The sequence below is a fragment of the Thermobia domestica genome, chromosome 9 (assembly GCF_964235325.1).
Source record: "Thermobia domestica chromosome 9, izTheDome1.hap1.1, whole genome shotgun sequence".
NCBI classification, from domain to species: Eukaryota; Metazoa; Arthropoda; class Insecta; order Zygentoma; family Lepismatidae; genus Thermobia; species Thermobia domestica.
In genome coordinates, this window is record NC_137462.1 from 268,576,141 (window position 1) to 268,591,525 (window position 15,385).

Genomic DNA, 15,385 nt, shown 5'->3' on the forward strand with positions numbered 1-15,385 from the left:
GAGTTGATCGATTGGAACGTAGCTTGCAGGATTCATAGCTCTTCAGCTTAAAAATGCGATAAATCTTTTTCCGTTTGCATATACAAGAGGTGCATGACACTAAAAAATTGTCCAAATGAAGAAACTTACAAATTTTAGTGTGCGTAACGTCCTGAGAGAAGGAATGATTTTTATTTGTTTTCAATTCCTATTTGGAGGTAGCAAAGGGAGTATATTCCTTCATAAAATCATATGGTTCGGCTCTTGTCCCATTTGGACAATTTTTGAGTGTCATGCCTTCGTCAATCCTTCGCATGTACAAATGGAAAATTTTATTTTTAGCATTTCTATTGTAGGATAAAGAGCTATTAATCCTGTATCTTTCGTTCTGATTGCTCAACTTTTCCTAGGCTAGACACAAGAGCCGAAAGGATTGGAGGAATATGCCCCTCTGCTCCCTCCAAATTGGAATAGAAAAGAGTTAAAAATTATTTGTTTTCTCATAATCTTACCCTAATTAAAATTTGTAAATATTGTAACATTTTAACAATTTTTGAGGGTCATGAACCCGTCTCATTTTTGTGTGTACAAATGGAAAATTTGATTTTTTCGCGTTTTTATAGTAGGCTGAAGAGCTATTAATCCTGCGAATTTCGTTCCAATCGCTCAACTCCTTCTCGGATAGACCAAAGAGTTGAACGATAGGATAGGTAATATTCCCACTCTGCTCCCTCCTAATAGGAATAGAAAAAAAAATAAAATTATGTCTGTTCTCAAAACGTTACTCGAATTAAAATTTGTAAGTTTTGTCCCACTTGGACAATTTTTGAGCGTCCCCCTTTGTGTTTGCAAATGCAAAATTTTATTTTTTCGCGACTTCATCGTAGCCTAAAGAGCTATGTATGAATCCTGCAGGTTTCGTTCCATTCGCTCAACTCCTTTTAGGCCAGATTCAAGAGCTGAACACTAACCGTGGAGTATTTGGTGCTTATTATTGTTGGTAAATGCATAAAATAATTCTGTTTCTCGATTACGAGTTGAATCTGCAACTACTGGTAGCCCGCTACCAATAGACGCTTTACCAGTTAAAGTAGCGAAGCATTTTCATCTTGTAGCTGACTATTAAGAAGTCCGGGTTTGGGTTCCAACTGGAGTACCGGTACTCTGATAAAAATTACCTCTAAAAGTTGAGAACAGTGCTCTTTTATTATGCAAACCTAGATGCAGAAACATTTTAACATTCTTAGAGTTTATGTATTGAAAGTAATTAGAGTGTATGTACTTAGAGTACCTAGAGTAATTAGAGTGTAAGTACTTAGAGTACTTAGTGTATATACATAGAGTACCTAGGGTGTAAGTACTTTCAAGGTCAAAGTTGGTCCATGAATGCAGATATACACTACTAACAATCTACCAGAAATAAACAACAAGGAGCAAACAACCATTGAATACATTCACATACATTTTTCTGCATTTATCAATATTTCTCCATTTTTTATTAATGCTGATACCTTTGGTCCAATTCATTAAGTTTACATCCCCTTCCTTTTCTATCCACCAAGCTTCTTTCCACTTTCTCGGCCACAACCTTTCTTTCCCTTTCCAGCACAATAACTTCTTCCCAGTTCACATCATGTCCTTTTTCTTTTATGTGTTTAAAGATTGCGTTAGTTTCTCCGCCATATTTCACATCACTTTTATGTTGTTTAATTCTTTCTTTCAATAATTTCCCCGTCTCCCCAATATATTTCATATGCCAATCCTTACAATTTACACAATAAATAACACCTTTCTGATCTCTTTTTTCCTCCCTCTGCTTTTGACCACGTTCAACAACGTTCTGCTACCTTTTCTATACATCTTGACCCCCTGCTTTCTTAACATCTTTTTTAAAATCTAGATATCTTTTTTTTTTAATGTTGGTGCGCCAAAAGTAAACCTGCACGCTTTTTTCTAAACATGTTACATTTTTATGGTATACAAATTGTACAATATACTTAAATCACCTATTTTTATTCTTTTAAAAGATATAATTACATTTGTTCACACCTATAATGTTCGGGCGTACACTACCTACTTCACTGCATACCTTCTCTAAGATCTTTATTCTTGTAATTTTTTAAAATAATATAAATCGTACTTCACGTTATACATAAAATCATATTTTTCATATGACTCTATTAATATCATGAATGCTTCTCTTGTCCAGGCAGCATTGTCTTAAAATCACAGCGAGAAATAAAGTTGAATGTCGTCAGGCGCTACTCTTTTCTGATAAGTAATTGTATGGAAGTCCAGAATGCATTTTCGCGGATCCCAAGAGCTTCAGATATCCTCTGATCTGATTGGCCGATACAGATACGATTCACGAGTCATGACATACATTAAGTTTGCCCTTGTACTGTACAGATCCAAATTGATTTAACGATTATTTTTTAAAATTTCCATTAAACTTCTTCATTAAAATAAGTTTGCTCTTGTACTATACAGATTCATAGCAAAAGCACTAGTACTAGTAGTAGTAATAGTAGTAGGTGACGTCATCGGTACGTGGCCAATAAAAATGCTACTTCAGCCATGTTTTGGATGAACCTCTTGGGATCGGCGAAAATGCGCCCAGAATTAAATAGAAACTGCTTCTTTTTCTTCCAAGTCAGGATCCAAATAAAGACAGCAGAAAATTTCAACCTGAACTAAGGGCAAGTTACTTCTGACATGATCGTTAACTAAGGTCGTGAGTTTTACTTCGTGAATCGCAGCCTTACTTCAGTCCCGTCTGAGACTGGCTTTATTCTGTACTTTCTGTAGGCACATTTTGGTAACACTGATTACAATCAAAGTGCGCTCTATTGCGCAACTCTACATTCATTTGTCTCATTTTTGTGTTCGAAAAACAAATACAAACATGTTTAGGATTTTGGGGTTTACGAAGTTTAATGTAAGTACAAACTAACTGGAATAAGCATTTTAGTGCCAGTAAGTAATTACGTACGATAGTTTTGATGAAAATTGCAGTACGAATTTCATACGAAGCTAGTTTTGGCTGTTATATGGTGCATACATTACTGGTTTTATTAACTCTTAATAATATTATTTATGTAATTGTACATTTAAAATAAATGCAACAATTGGTGGCTGATATTTAGTATCGGTCATTGTTCCGTTAAAGGAGTCCAGTATCTTTGACACGAAATTTTCAATTTCTCCATTACATAATATAACGTTATATTAGGTTAGGTTACGTTAGGTTACATTAGGTTAGTGGACCCCTTAACGCGACGTGGACCATAGTATCTTCCCCAATCTTGCACACATAGACTATAAGATCTCCAGTGTTATTTAATTCATAAATATAGTTGAGCGAGCAAAAATGGTTAGAAGCCCTGCAGAGTTCGTTGTTTTCTAAGACAAAACAAGGTCTCGGTACTGGAGCCATAAAATTAGTTGGAGGAAATACTAAATGCCACCTCAATTGGTTTGAATATTAGCCGCAAGACGAGTTCAGTTCCACAATGATTTGGAATATGGAGGCGCAGTGACTCTGTGATAAGATTGCTGACCACTGCTGCTTGCAGTCCATGGTTCGATCTCCAGTGTGGTATAAGAGCACCGTGAGCGCGACTTTCTATAAGTTGTTGCGTTTACTCCCACTTCGTTCATTCCACCATTTCATTCACTCATCATCATTAAAGTCGTCTTTAGCCTAAATGGCATAAACATGTGACATAAAACTGAAAGATAATATTTCATCATCATCACCACTACTACGTTAGCTTCGGTGCATAATCGTGGAACGTCAAGCTATAAATTTCATTTCATTTCAATTTGGAATATGTACATATAAAGTACGGTAGGATAACACCTATAGCATAACATGCCGCGATCTGCGATGTGATCGCTGAAACTTTTGCCGCGCCTGTGCAGAAAAATTGCCAGAGGAAAAGTAAATAGCCAACAGAAAAATATAAAAGCATGCCTCATATGTGTAGATATTTTAAATGCACGGCTCGCATAAATAACGTTTAAACTGTTTTTTACATCGTGCAAAGTGTATTTTTACAATCACAAATGTTTCTTCTGCAGTTTTTTTTTTTTTCTTTTCAGAATTCCTACAGAAAATTTTCGAGTAACGAAAGCTCATCGCAAAAAAAAAAAGAAAGTTCTGCCATCGAGACGATGACAAAACGATGTATGTTAACCACTATTGCACATGATTTTGTAAAGTTTACAGGAGAATAGAGGAAAACAATAGTGCTGTCAGAAAATAGACTCAAAAGCTTCTTTTTTTTTTTTTTAATTAAAATGTAAGTGCAGGTTTACTTTTGGTGCACCACTAGAAAGAATCGTTGAAAAGTATAATTCTTTCACTATTTTTCTTCTTAATCTCCACTAAAAGGTTACCACTGGGCGACATGAAAATATCTCACTTGGCATTGATAAAATGCAAGGGACCATCAGAAGTAATTGTTAAAAAACAGTACAGTTCTACTACGATTTTTCGGCTTTAGAACATATGGCATAAAAAATTAGTGCAAAAGCACACACTAGCCTGTGCTAGGTGGCCACTAAAAAGCACAAATGTTATCTAACCTATGCAGGGCAAAGCTGGTAAATCCGCGCGCTAGTACGAAGGTGCGTCCGAAGGAAGCAGGTACGTCAACAATGTGGATACACTGTGCAGAAATATGTCGCTGGTGGATAACAGCATTTAATAGAGGCATTTTTCATATGTACTTACTTATTTTATCCGTCATAAAGCAGTTTTAATGATTTTACATTAGTAACCCTACACTTATAAACCTAAAATACAGGTGTATCACTTTATTTAATTTTGTCTCCTGCAGAATTTTATTCCTTATGAACATGTCCTTTCATGAAAAGTATTCAATTTTACCTGTAAATTTTCCAAAATGTGGTGCGCCAAAACTACGCCTGCACCGATAATTCAGAGTGAAACTCCAAGGGTAATTCCTATCAGGGTTGGCTGGTTTAAACCAGCTGTTAAAAAAAAAAAATAAATAAATATAACTGGTTTAAACCAAAAAACGAAAAATGTTCGTAAAAGTGTAAGTGTTTGTAAAATCGTGATGAACACACATTTGTGGGTTATCACTTTTCACTCCCGTATATTATTCGTATTATATTCAGACCTAAATTTCCCATTCATTACTCAAAGAGATTATACTACAAAAGCAACTTTTTTATGTATATATATAAGTTTATGAATGTTTCTTTTGTGATTTTTTTTTATAGTTTGTTATTATTGTTTTACAATTGCAATCAAAGAAATTCTAAATATTGTTTCGTTTTAATACCGTTTACTATTGATAAAATTCGTCGAAATGCCATACCTTTTTTTTGGGGGGGGGGGGAGGGGAGTTCATACAAACCTCACAAGAGGCATTTGTTGAAATCAGAAGTATCTTTGCTATCTATTTATGTATAAATGGGTCAGAGCCAAAGTGAACTCAAATAATTCGTATCTTTATTCACTTTTCTTACTGATATGTAAGTTAAGACGTCGTATTTGTTTAACTTGGACTAATAAAAATCGTTGTGAACTAACTTGACTAAATTAGTTCTTCTATACTCTGCAGTATTTTGAAATTGTCCATATGTAACTTAATTCTGTATAATGGTTTCACTTGTGCAATTGTTTATCTTTTTGTCCTTCTGAAATTACTCTTGACAATTATAGTAACAAGTATGTAAAGATTAGTACAAGGTATTTTTTTCACGAGTCCTTCGTGAGTGAATCGGCAGACGTTTCACATTTTGGGCCAGTGAATCCCGGTTTCGAGTTCAAATGTAGGACAATTTATCTCGGATGTAAGCCGAGAAGCGGTTTGGATTCCGTTTTAAGCTCATGTGAACACTTTCAGCATACCCCGGTTTTTGCATAATAACACCCAAGCCGAAACAAACTTATTTCTGTCCATATGTGATATAAATACGTATAGCAAATTATTTAAACAAAAGAACCTGGTTTAAACAAACAAACAGAAATACATGTTTAAATTAAAAAACCGGGCTTTTTGTTTTTTTTAATAAAAACCATGGTTTTTATTGAAAGAACAAAAAAAACGGTTTTTTTGGTTTAAACCAGGTTTGTTTGGTTTAAATAATTTGCTCTACATATTCATATCATATATGGACAGAAATAAGTCTGTTTCATCTTGATGTTATTATGCAACAACCAGGTTATGCTGGAAGGGGTCACATAAGCTTAAAGCGGAATAAAAACCGCTTCTCGAGTTACATCCGAGAGAAATTGTCCTCCATTTGAACTCGGAACCAGTACTAATTGGCCACAAATGCGATACGTCTGCCGACTCACTCACGAAGGAATCCTGATAAAAATACGTTGTACTGATCTTTACATGCTTCTTAATATAGCTCTCAAGAGTCATTTCAGAAGGACAAAAAGATAAACAGTTGCACAAGTGAAACCATTATACTGAATTACATATGGACAATTTCAAAGTACTACGGAGTACAGAAGAACTAATTTAGTTCAAGTTAGTTAACAATGACTTTTATTGGTCCAAATTAAAGAAATACAACGACTTAATTTGCATATCAGTAAGAAAAGTGAATAAAGATACGAATTATTTGAGTCCACTTTGGCTCAGACTCATTTATACATAAATAGATACCAAAAATACTTCTCATTTCACTAAATGCCTCTCGTGGTGTCTGTATACCCCCCCCCCCCCCACACACACACACAAAGTACGGCATTTCGAAGTATTTTATCAATAGTAAACATTGAAACGAAACAATATTTAGAATTTTTCTTTGATTGCAATTACATAACAATAATAACAACTACAAAAAAATCGCAAAACAAACATTTATGAACTTTAAAAAAAGTTGCTTTTGTAGTATAATCTTTTTTAGTAATGAATGGGGAATTTAGGTCTGAATATAATACGAATAATATACGGGAGTGAAACGTGATACCCCACAAATGTGTGTTCATCAAGATTTTACAAACACTTACGCTTTTACAAACATTTTTCGTTTTTTGGTTTAAACAGCCAACCCTGGTTCATATAGAACCTATTTACACAAACCCCATACTAAAGTAGAAGGCAGGATTAAGATAGGAAGTTCAACATTAGTACCAGTTGATATCTTAGCGCAAACACGAATAATAGCGCTACTTTCAACCTTGAGAACAAACCGCCGTATTAACAAATTTCTTCCTATACGCGAATACCTACTGCAGGCAAACTTCTGTAGTTGCTATATCCCGTATATGGATCAAAAGTTCAAATATGAATATATTGACACAGTGGTTTGTTAATTGTAGTTCAAATCAAAACCCCCCAAGATTAAGAGCAGAAAAATAAAACACACACACACACACACAAAGAAAAGCAAGGAGCTAATTTCAGGTCGTGCAGTTCACAAGGTTGTAACATGCTAATGACGTAATCCTTCCGAACGCTCATTTCTAGCGATATCCTTGCAAAAGTATTAAAATATCGCTATTTCAGTATTCAAGTAGCTCATTTCCACTTACGCACGTTAAAAATAAACAACACATAGCCTACATAGAATATCATTTACAATATTCCAAAATTCGGAAAGCTTTTTTTCGTCCAACAGGTTTAAAAAAAGAAAGACCACCATGAATAACAATACTCAATTAGATGTTACCTCCTTTGATTCTATCAGTCACATTCATCTTCTTCATAAACTCTCCAATAGATTTAATGTACATGGTAAATTTCTCTCTTTAATCACCAGCTACTTGAAGGATCGTAAACAGAGAGTTGGTTTTTTCAGGGGCGACTTCTAACCCCCAACCCGTGATTTCAGGGGTGCCTCAAGGAAGTGTACTCGGGCCTCTGCTATTTGTCCTGTTTATGGATGATCTCTACACGCACTTATCAGCTCAACCTAGTGCCTTCTGCTTTTTGCTGACGATTGTAAGTTATACAGAGAAATATCGTGCCTCCATGGCACAATTGCTCTACAGGAAGACATAAATTACCTTATAGACTGGTGTGAAATGTGGCACTTGAAACTCAATAATAAGAAATGTGACAGTATTACTATTACTTTGAAAAAGTCTCCTGTTCCCTCCACATACCATGTCAATGATTCCCCTATCACACATTCTGCTAGTCATAATGATCTTGGTGTCATCTTTGATTCAAAACTTTCTCTGACCACATCTCCTCAATACTTAAGAATTCAATGCGCACATTGGGACTTCTTTATCGATTCACTGAAGTACGCACTGTTTCGTCATTAGCAACTTTTTATGAAACTTTAATAGCTCCCAAGATCGAATACTTCTCTCCCATATGGGCCATGGCAACACCTACACATCTCTCCAGACTTGATTCTATTCTTAATTTCTTTATCGCTATAGTCTATTTCCGTGTTCCTGCACATCGAATATTATCTAAGAAGGAATTCTTGCGACATCTGAATATCCAGACCCCGGAAGTACGTAGAATTATCTCTGACCTGAAATATCTTCATAAAATAGTGCATGGAGACTTAAGATCGGAAATATTCCTTCAGGAACTATCCTTACGTGTCCCTTTCCGCATCACCCAAAATACCCACCTATTCCATCTTGCCCGTCCTAGGTTGGCAATTATACAGAGGTCTCTTTTTTACAGAATACCAAACTGTTATAACCAAGTAACAACTGATGTGAACATATTTTCGAGCTACCCGGTGTTTGAAAGAGCAATTAAACGAAGTTTTCACGGAATAATGTTACTTTTACACTCTTTTTTGATACTGTTCTATGTTGTTGTTGTTGTGTTTTTTTTCTTTTGTTAACATTTCCCTGTGTAAAATGGCAAAGTTATGCTGTATCTGGGAAATGTGTTCAATAAATAAATATTACTTGTGACAAATGTATAACCGAGTACTTCAGAGCGCTATCACAGAAATAGCACACTTATATCATACATCAACATTACATCACCAACCAATCTCAGTGCATAACAGAATGAATATAAACATGGTAAAACCATTAGCTTAGTATCAACCAAAACAAAACTCACTATATTGAAGTACGTGTTAACCTGGGGTCAAATCATTCTGAAAGAGTGAGGAGAAATAGCAGAAATTGATTAGTGCAATGCTCTTTAGGGGCATTCAGGTATCGTCAGTGATATTTTTTTTTTTAGACCATTGAAGCAACACAGGAATTACTACTCAAAAGAAGAACACTATGAATCACAATAACTTCCGAGTGTTTGAACAATTATAGTTATAAACATCAAAATCACCGTTCTATTGAAGTTATTTTAACACGAACAAATTGATGAGAAAACAAAGTACTAAAGCATCAAGTATAAGAGAACGAGGCAATTTTCCCAATTTTGGCATAGTATATCAAGAACTATGCATAACACCACGAAATGAAGTCAGGGAAATGTGGTGGCCATTGTTCAGTAAGACCATTGCGACCTGCCCACCAACACGGAAGCGGTATACAGATATTATTTTACATTCCATGCAAAATTTGGATGCGCACCGTTATGTTGGAAGTATCTAAAGATAAAAGAAGTTAGTAATTTTTTGTATTTCTAAGAAAGTAATATCCAATATTTCGAATACATGAAGATTTGGGAGAAAATTGCAGAAGGGTGATTATGCCAGGAAAGTACAACGGACGCAATTTTTCTACTAGGACAAACTTCTGGAAAAACATCATGAAAAATAAAAAAACGTTTATTGATTTGGAGAAGGCCTACGGTAGGGTACGACGTCAGGAAGTATGTAGATGTCTTAGAAAAAAAGAAATATGTAAGGATCACCAAAAATATGTATACAGGAGTTACGATCCAAGTACGAAGTAGTCTGGGATTAACACGCCGAATTCTTCTTAAGTCCGTACCTCTTCAACGTTGTCATGGATATTATAACTCAAGATGTGAGGACTGAAGTTTGGCGACGATATTATACTATGTAATACAAATAGAGAAGAAATTGAAAGGAAGGTAGAGAGTTGGAGAAAGTTTTTGGAAAATAGAGACCTAAAAACTTGTACAAAGGAAACAGCACATCTCGAATTCAATGGAGAAATAAGGCTTTAAAAAAAAAGGATTGAATGAAGTGAAAATTTTTAAATATTTAGGATCATGTGTTGCCCAGAATGGAGATTTGACGTAGAAATAATAATTAAGGTATTTCAACATGAATATCGTAGTTTTAGGGCTTTGTAGTACTTACTACATTTAACGAACAACTATAAATAATTTATCAAATGAAAGAGCAACTGAAACAGTTTTTGCAACAAGTGTCCAGTTTGAGCACCATTCGTCACACGCCACACATCAAGTCGATAGGCGAGTTCTTCCGAAACCTTGATCAGTGTGTTTAGAGTAACTGTTGCAACAACTACTTCAATTCCTCAATTTCCTTAAAATTCTCCATACAGACGTCACTGGAATTGTTAACCAACGACTGGCCTTCCGAATTGACTTCTTGAGGCTACGCGTCAAAGATTCTTTGTCGGCCCGTACTCTTCCCTTTGCACAGACAGCTGGTGTTTTCAAACTGGTGATACCATCTTCGGATGTTGTTATCACTTGGGGGACTGCAACTGAAATTATAATGCGGAAAACACGTCGCACTGTAAGTACAGATTCAGCCTTTGCAAAATGTAAAACACAAAACGCTTTCTGCTCACTAGTCGCCGTCTTTCCTTTTAACATTTTCTAACGGCAGACAGACGAAAGAGTACATGCTCATGCGGGCATACAGAACTGTTTGAGTTACTCTTTTATTTGATAATTGTAAATTAATTGTAATAAGTAGTACAAAGCTTTAAAACCCCGTTATTCATTTTGAAACACTCTGTACAATATATGAGAGGTATGGCGAAATTTGAAGAAAGTATGTAGCGCTCTTTGTGACGGCAGAACCACGATAAACTATGGAGGGATAATTTACAAAACAGTAGCTAGGCCAGCAATGATATACGGAGCAGAAACACGGCCAATAAAGAAAGCACAGGATTGAATGAAAGCAAAGATTGAATGTTACCTAAATGAGAATGCTGCGCTGGATGTATGGAACAACAAGAAGAGAAGGGTGGTGAGGAACGAGGGAGTAAGGAGAACAACCAGTATTATAAAGGTATCTAAGAGGATCCACTAAAAAAAGACTTCAGTAGGATAGCCATCTAATAACAAGAACAAACTACTCTGTGGTCACAAGAGCGATGACAATGTAAGTGGATGGGAAGAAAGGAAGAAGCAAACCAAAGAGGAAATGAATGGGTATGGTTAAGAATGAATGACTTCAGGGAGAAAGGTCTAAGAGGGGTAGAGTTCCGGAACAAAACTTTTATGGAGAAGACTCATTAGAAACATGGACCCCACATATGTGGAGAAAGACGAAGAGAAAGAAGAATGTTTGATACTTTATCGAGTATCTATTATCAAGGACCATGGAGGCTTAAAACATATTCAGCACTTTTTTTTTCTCTTAAATAAAATTGAAAAATTCCTAAGCTTTAAGCGTATGGAAATCCTGATGTTCTGGTGCTGAATATATTTTAAACCTGTACGGTCCTTGATAATAGATAGTCGATAAAGAATCCGAAATATTAGATGCTATTTCCTGAGGAATACGAAAAAGTTAGTACTTATTTAATTTGGTAATATATATTCCTTCGCTTCATTACTCATTTTAACATGAATTCAATCTTCAGTTCAAAAGCGATGGAAATATCGTTTCCACATTCACACAAAATATCGCCATGATTGAGTAGCGTATACCGGAGGTTAGAGTCAGTTCGTCAATCTACTTTGTAAATTGTTAAGTTTTTATACAAATTGAATTTTCCGGTCAGTGTAATACTTACGAAGGTGATGCATTAGTTGCAACTTGTATTGCTTCCTGTTTGTTTACAAGTAGAATTCTCATTAATTAATGAGCGAGTGACTTCCGAAACAAAAACAGAACTACGGTATGAGTCTACGAAAGTTACCACTTACATAGCTGTTGATATTGTTTTCTTGTTCGTAATTGGTCCCGTTACTTGAAATTTCGTTATGAGTTTTTGCGTGGTATTGTCAGAAATTGAAGACGGTCTGGATGGTGCTAATTCAAATCAGGGCGATGGCCGTTGAGCTTCTTTCAGTAGCTATTAGGATGATCTTTACAAGTTATTTCATCAAACTCATTGCACAGCAAAAAAAAAAAAAAAAAAAAAAAAAAAAAAAAAAAAAAAAAAAACTGATTTGTAACATGAAAACAAACACCAATATGAAATATATAATGTATGGCTTTGAGCATTTTCTGTTGTCTCATGCATCAAACTCCCATTCGAGGATAGAGTACATTTAGCAAGATAGTTAATAACTTTTTCCATCCATCGTAAATGCATAGGCATGTTCATAACATTACCCTATACTCATACGCTTCAGTATTACTCTGACGGTTCGTTGTACTTGTAGACTGTCCAGCATATTTAACACAAAAAAGCAAGTCAGTCTTTTTATATGAATGTTCTAATAACTTTTTTCAATGCAATGTCCTATCGACATACGTTGAAGCAACTAGTCTTAATTTGTGCTAATCCAGTCCTTCCAGAACAGCAGTTACTCATCTCCTTAAGATCCCTATATATATTCTCCTCTCATCATTATCCCAGCTACCCAAAAGTCTTTTTGCTAGACCGACTGCAACCAACGTTCTGTGCATCTCGTGCGATTTTCTGTCTACAGCAACTCCGTCTTAAGTTGTAATAACTCAAACTATATTTGGTGGTGAGTTTAGATTGTGTTCTGCGTCATGTAACAGTCTTCATTTGATGTTTATTTCTTTCTTTTGCCTTTGTGTATTTGAAACATCAGCAGTATAGCTAGCTTATATTGGGAACTAGTTCGTTGATCCGATTTTCTGTTTATGAATTCTACATGCTTTTTTTTTTTTATTTATTATTATTTTTTTTTAACTCGAAAAGGTGTGTAATCGTAAGTTCCGGTTATATGATTGAGGAAATATATGTTTGTGATAGGATTGAGTATAGCCCGCTCCCCCCAGTGATTTCTAAGGAATCATAGTGATTCTAACGATTCATACTAGTTCATAATGAATCGGAATCGCATGTTATAAAGATTTAAGATATAAATCTTGCAGCAAAGAAGCTTTAGTATAAGTAGTAGTAGTAGTAGTAGCGGTAGTAGTAGTAGTAGCAGCAGTAGTAGTAGTAGTAGTAGTAGTGGTAGTAGCAATAGTAGTAGTAGTAGTAGTAGTAGGAACGGGTTAGAAGCCCCGCAGGGGTTGGTTGGGTTCTGTTCTCAATATAAGTAGTAGTAGTAGTAGTAGTAATAATAATAATAATAATAATAATAGTAGTAGTTAGTAGTAGTAGCAGTAGCAGTAGTAGTGACTCTTCCAGTTCCGGTGACAAAGAACTGCGGGAGCGGGCTATACACAAGCCTTGTGATATTTTGATATATTTTAAAGAATAAATGAAGATTCGGGTTTCAGAACTTTGAACTTACTGTTTCCTTTCTTTTCCAGTGAATATACTCTCCCTGATGGAACCTGGAACGCAACTAAAATCATTATCTAAAATACAGTATCCACGTAGAATAACGACAGAAAGTAGAATCAATAAAACATCCTCTAAAAGACAAGAATCTAATAAACGTTTAATTCTTAAATCAATAAAGTCTATCAGAGGAAAAGTGAAGTTGCTGAAAGAAACTGTACATTTCCAGTCAAAAGAACTCGAAGTAATAGTTGTAAACGGTTGTTGAGCTCGAATAAGAAATATGCACGTCTTTGGTGTGTTGTTAAAGCAGAAGAATTGTCTTTGAGATCAGAAAATATTAGCAATGAAACACTTTGAAGGTGTTGCTTTTTCAGTGTTTCAAATAACAACATTGATCTATACTGAGTGATAATAGCGGTAATACCAATATTTTTGTATCTAATTACTTGGAGCAAGAATTACCGTATCTCAGAATATTATTTTTGTTTGGTCTTCAGCTGTGTGATGTTCTGATCGAGAGATCAAGAAGATAGATATGAAAAGAAACATGTGGGTCCAATATTCCACTAAAAAGTGAACAATTGTTTGCCACTAGTGAACTTTGGTGTCATTCTTCCAGCCATTACGATTGCATGTACGTTAAAGATACATTACATAATATACCAAAAAAAAGGAGGAAGATAGAGCCATCACATAGTCAAAGCAACCATGGCATCACGTGTTGTGGTTCTGGTGGACATGGATTGTTTTTATTGTCAGGTGGAGACAAGATTGAACCCTGCATTAAAGGGAAAACCACTGGCGGTCTGTCAATACAATGCTTGGAAAGGAGGAGGGTAAGTTACACAGAATTATGCCATCTTGAAATTGAGATTTCGGATTATTGACGGAATTTTATTCAACTGTATGTTTTGTAAGGGCCTATCCGATTTGCTATAAGGACCAGACTGTATCACGTTACCTGCTAAATCGAGTCTTAAAGATTCCAAATCCAGATGTGAAATATTTCAAGCACGTAACCTCCGCGTGGAGAGCCGTGGGTGATTCGCAGAAGATGCATGTACTTTATCATTATTATTGATTTTACTCAAACAACTTAACTTTTGACAATGTTCTATTCACATTTGCCTTACGTGTTATACATGGTTTTTAAGCTCTTATTTATGTCCTTGCAATAAGGTTTCAATTAGTCATATCCTTATTATAGTTTTTGAGATATGTGGACGACTTCATTTTTTTTCGTTGTTTTTCCCAAAGACTTTAATATTCATGTTTCCTGATTATTTACTATGTTCCGTCCATTTTAGGACAATTTGCTTTTGGAATATAGAATCTACATATTCTCTTCTACATTTCAACTGAATTTTAGCCATCTCTCCCAAAGCCTGTTCACTTTATTGCAACCGAATAGGCCCTTTATATGCATTTCATTGAAGTGGATTTTTCATTGCAAATGAAATGAAATATCGATATTTGAAGTTCGTAATTATTAATTACTTTTTCTAAGACTTAAACATTAGTTCACATTCTGCATTAAAAAAAAAAAAAAAAATCGAAATTCGCTTTTGTGTCTTACAAGCAGAAACTGAAGCAACTAAAGTAGTTCTAAGCTGGAGATATTTGATTTTGTTCAAGAATGATATATATGGTGTCATCGTCGCATAACAGCGGATTCGACAGGTTGAAACATGCATACGTATTTATTTACAGAAAATAAGGTACAAGTGAAAGTAAAATTACAAAATTTCCTCTTTTACTCTGTTTTTGTGTATCGTACAGCACTTTGTTAACGACTATACACAGGTATACTCTTTACTCTTACACAGTGTTGCTAAGTTGGGCTGCAAGTAGCGGATTGGGCGATTTTTAAAACCCCCTAACTACCAAAATATCAAATTGGGCGTAACGCTATTTGTG

General features: G+C 35.2%; 1 protein-coding gene across 2 annotated transcripts in view; it reads left to right on the plus strand.

Annotated features, from left to right (window-relative positions):
* The first annotated feature begins 2,795 nt into the window (after positions 1–2,795).
* Positions 2,796–15,385, plus strand: part of PolH (DNA polymerase eta) — an 81,101-nt gene continuing 68,511 nt past the window's right edge. Inside the window, exons 1-2 of one of the 2 annotated variants that reach the window (XM_081726036.1) lie at positions 2,796–2,917; positions 13,495–14,304. In XM_081726036.1, the coding sequence (XP_081582162.1) occupies positions 14,177–14,304 (128 nt within the window). In that variant the 5' untranslated portion in view covers positions 2,796–2,917; positions 13,495–14,176. Of the gene's footprint in view, positions 2,956–13,494; positions 14,305–15,385 lie in introns of both variants that reach the window. The other variant, XM_081726037.1, reaches the window with a different exon arrangement.